The sequence below is a fragment of the Limulus polyphemus genome, unplaced genomic scaffold (assembly GCF_000517525.1).
Source record: "Limulus polyphemus unplaced genomic scaffold, Limulus_polyphemus-2.1.2 Scaffold2958, whole genome shotgun sequence".
NCBI lineage: Eukaryota > Metazoa > Arthropoda > Merostomata > Xiphosura > Limulidae > Limulus > Limulus polyphemus.
The window spans coordinates 72,555-76,780 of record NW_013668568.1 but is presented as its reverse complement, the minus strand read 5'-3'; the positions used below and the strand labels follow the sequence as shown (position 1 = coordinate 76,780).

Below are 4,226 nucleotides of genomic sequence, written 5' to 3'. Positions count from 1 at the left end.
CTTACCTTCTAGGGTATAAACTTATGTCATTCTAACAAACAACCTGACAATGGGTTAAACACTTCCTTACCTTCTAGGGTATAAACTTATGTCATTCTAACAAACAACCTGACAATGGGTTAAACACTTCCTTACCTTCTAGGGTATAAAACTTATGTCATTCTAACAAACAACCTGACAATGGGTTAAACACTTCCTTACCTTCTAGGGTATAAAACTTATGTCATTCTAACAAACAACCTGACAATGGGTTAAACACTTCCTTACCTTCTAGGGTATAAACTTATGTCATTCTAACAAAACAACCTGACAATGGGTCAAACACTTCCTTACCTTCTAGGGTATAAACTTATGTCATTCTAACAAACAACTTGACAATGGGTCAAACACTTCCTTACCTTCTAGGGTATAAACTTATGTCATTCTAACAAACAACCATGATAGATTAAATTCACAAGTAATTAGGTACACATTTTGGTCTTCTTGTTCTCTTAACAGATGACCCTAACATTTATTTTTCTTTACATGATTACTTAAACTAATTCATAGTTACAGACAGCTTGTCAGTTCTTACCCCTTGATCTACGTCCAGGTCCACACCATTGGTCCTGTCTACCAGAATTTCCCAAAATGTTTGGTCCTTGGTCAATGCCACTCCACATATTGGTATCTTCCTCTTCACCCCATGTTCCACCAAGGTGTGTAGAAGGGGTGTGACCTAAGGGTAGGGAATTGTTGCGGCCAGGTGTAGCCATGCTGCCTCCGTTATTAGGATTCCGAATGTTATTTTCCCAAATCTCAGTGCCGCTGTTGGCTGATCCTTCCCAAACAGAGCTGTCAGTTTCTTTGGGACTGGAGTTTGGATCATCCCATGATGAGTCTTGATTGATAACCTAGTTAGTAAACTTTATTACAACCTTCCATCTCAAATAGAATAAATCTAACCTATCAATCACCTGCAAACTAACTCTAATAATAAGTTCTATTTCTGAATACCTTATGATAAAAACAACACAGAAGTTTCAATGTATAAAATAATTGAAATGTTTGTAAGGTATATGCCAAACAACAACAGATTATGGAAGGGCTACAAGTCTAAATAATCTTAGTGTCATAGTTTGAAGTCCCACCCTATTAGTTTTGACAACAGCTGCTGCTATCAAAAGGAGTAATAATAAGTTACCCAATTAGGTATGAAAACTACATCACACTAACCTATAATCAGAACAGATAATAAGTTGCTCATTTAACTATGACAACCACAGACCACTAGCCTATCACCAGGACTGCTAACAAGTTATTCATTTTTACTATGACAACCACAGCACAGTAGCCTATCATCAGGACTAATAATAAATTATCCAATTGGCTATAACAACCACAGCTCACTAGCCTTAACATTAAGCCACATCATCAGGACTGATAATAAGCTACCCATGATGTTAGGAAAACACAAGGGTTCCAAATATCAATTATAAACAACAATAAGAAACCTTATAATCCTAGCATTTTTGAAATGTAGACCCTTCTTCATCAAGAGTAAACTGGGAGTAATTAAGTTAAGTAAAGTAATAAAAAGTGGAGTGACATCATGTTTATTCAAGGTACATTACCATGACAACCAAGAAGTGCTTTGACTAGCTTTCAAATTAATGTTTCAGGTGAGATTAATTTCTGTTGTACAGTACAACAAAAAACAGTAACATTAGATATGAAAATATTAGAAAGGTTTTGTTTTCAAAATTTATCTTCAAAGGAAATTACAATGGGTACTATTAAAGTAAAATAAAGATTTGATATGAAAATGGAATAGCAAGAAAATGTTAAGTGGAAGAACTAAAAAAGGTTAAACATGGAAAATTATCATAAATAAATAAACAACTGTTAAAAAAGATTACAGGTAAAAATGAAGAATTTACAGAAATGGAGAGAAAAAATCACACAACAAACAATTTAATGGTGGAAGTTCTGATTTCATACTATAGGTGTACTTCATCAGAATAAATGGAATTTAAGGCAGTATTGTAACATTTCTCTAGTTCTTTTAAATTACTAGGTGAAAATAAGGCCAAATTAAGTCCGTAACAATAACAAATTAGTTTATTTCTTCTTGTACACTGTTGCAGCTAAGTTTACAAATGACATTCAAATGGAAATACCTCACTAATAATATTATGTAAAAGTAATCTTACTTGTACAATTTCATGGCTAATGTATTGAGTAACTGAATATATACAATAACACTAATTCAAATACTTCACTCAATGACTGGCACTACCAACTGACAACACTGACTGACCTTCAGTTCTGACTAAATACTTCACTAATCCTCATATTTATAATGTAGACTTGTTTCTAGGTGCTTCACAAAGTTACTAGAAACTGACTGACCTTCAGTTCTGACTAAATGCTTCACTAATCCTCATATTTATAATGTAGACTTGTTTCTAGGTGCTTCACAAAGTTACTAGATTTTGGTGACATAACCTCAAACATTCTAGGCCTATTTCCATAAACGTACTTGATCTTAACATTGCGCATCCTCTAGCAAACATCCATATTAAAACACTGAAAAATATAACCCACAATAGTAGCAATCTGATAGGCTTTTTCCATTTCTCTCTCAGCTTTAGCTCTGAAAAAGTTTGATGCTATGAGAGTCATGTCATTATTAGAATGAATGGACTGGTTAAAATGTTGATCAACAGGGAGGTCTTTTTTTGTGTTAACAGAAGATTTGTGATTGTTGAAATGCTCTCTCAGATTCCTTTAGGTCTGTCCTACATACTGGATTGCATTTGTTATGCTGTATGAGATAAATGGTGTTGTGCAAGTGATTTCTTTAGTAATCTAAGAGTGTTTGATCATGTTTTCCAGAAAAGAGATGGTAGTTTTTATTAACTTGTGATTCAGACAACAAGCTTATTACACAGATGACAACCATTCTGATGTTGTTGCATTTCACTTTTTCATGAACAAGGATATCTTTAAGACTTCTGCAACAAGACAGTGGAAATTTCAGGAAACATCTATCTGAATTGGGCAGCTGAGTTATCTGGAGACACTGATGAGATGTGGAAAATGTTTAAATATTCAAGGTAAACATATTCCTTATAGAAATAAAAGTGTAGCTGCAAGTAAAAAACTGGGTATAAAAAAGCATAATAAATTTAAGAAATTTATATTGACTGGTATGACAGGAGATTTAGATGATAAGAGATGATCAAGAAAGTTGGTGAAACAGGAAATTAGGACTTCAAAAAGGGTGTATGAGAAAATGTAAATATTAACAGTAAGGATTTCTTTAAATATATTAAGGATAAACAAAATGTTAGGATGGGGGTAGGACATTTGAGGGATGATAAAGGAAGGCCAGTATCTGATAATTATGAGATGGCTGGGTTATTAATTTTGCTTTTTCTTCAGTTTTTACTGATGAAGATTTAAGTAGTATTCCACATCTTGAACAGTTAATAATTGGAAACATGACTGAACAAGATGACTGCATTAATTCTGAGCTGGTTAAGAAAAAATTGGAAATTTTAAAAAACGATAAGGCTCCTGGGCCCAATAATATTTCCCCAAGGGTTTTGAAGGAGGTTAAAGATTGTATATGTGAGCCACTTACTATTTTTTGTCAGTCCTTCAACAGTGGGCAGGTACCAGAGGATTGGAAGTTAGCTAATGTAACTCCTCTTTTCAAGGGAGGTGATACAAATTGTCCCAGTAATTATAGACCCATTAGTCTTACATCAGTTGTGGGAAAAGTTTTGGAAAGTCTGTTAAAAGATGCTTTGCAATGTCATTTAAAAAAGTTTAGACTTTTATTGGATATTCAACATGGTTTAACTAAGGGAAAATCTTGCCTTACAAATCTTTGACATTTTTTGAAAAGGCTACTGCTTACGTAGATGAGGGTAAGGGTGTAGATTTGGTGTATCTGAATTTTCAGAAAGCATTTGACATGGTGCTACATGAAAGGTTTGTAGAAAAATTAACTCTAAAGGTGTGGGAGATAAATTAGCAAATTGGATAGAAGAGTGGCTGGATGGAAGAATGCAGAGGGCTGTTACAAATGGAGTTCAGTCAAACTGGATTAATATCATAAGTGGGGTACCTCAGGGCTCAGTCTTAGGTTCTTTGCTCTTTTTGGTTTACATCAATGACATAGATGAAGGAATAGTCAATAAATTACTTAAATTAGCAGATGATATTAATGTCTTGGA

General features: G+C 33.9%; 1 protein-coding gene across 7 annotated transcripts in view; it reads right to left on the bottom strand.

Moving 5' to 3' along the window:
* Nucleotides 1–4,226, bottom strand: part of LOC106468307 (protein Gawky-like) — a 57,159-nt gene that overhangs the window by 34,997 nt on the left and 17,936 nt on the right. For all 7 annotated transcript variants that reach the window (XR_002612614.1, XR_002612615.1, XR_002612613.1 and 4 more), the window contains exon 4: nt 575–893. Coding sequence is in view for 3 of the 7 variants with exons in the window: in XM_022396650.1 (XP_022252358.1) it covers nt 575–893 (319 nt within the window). In the remaining 4 variants the exon portion in view is untranslated. The remainder of the gene's footprint in view (nt 1–574; nt 894–4,226) is intronic.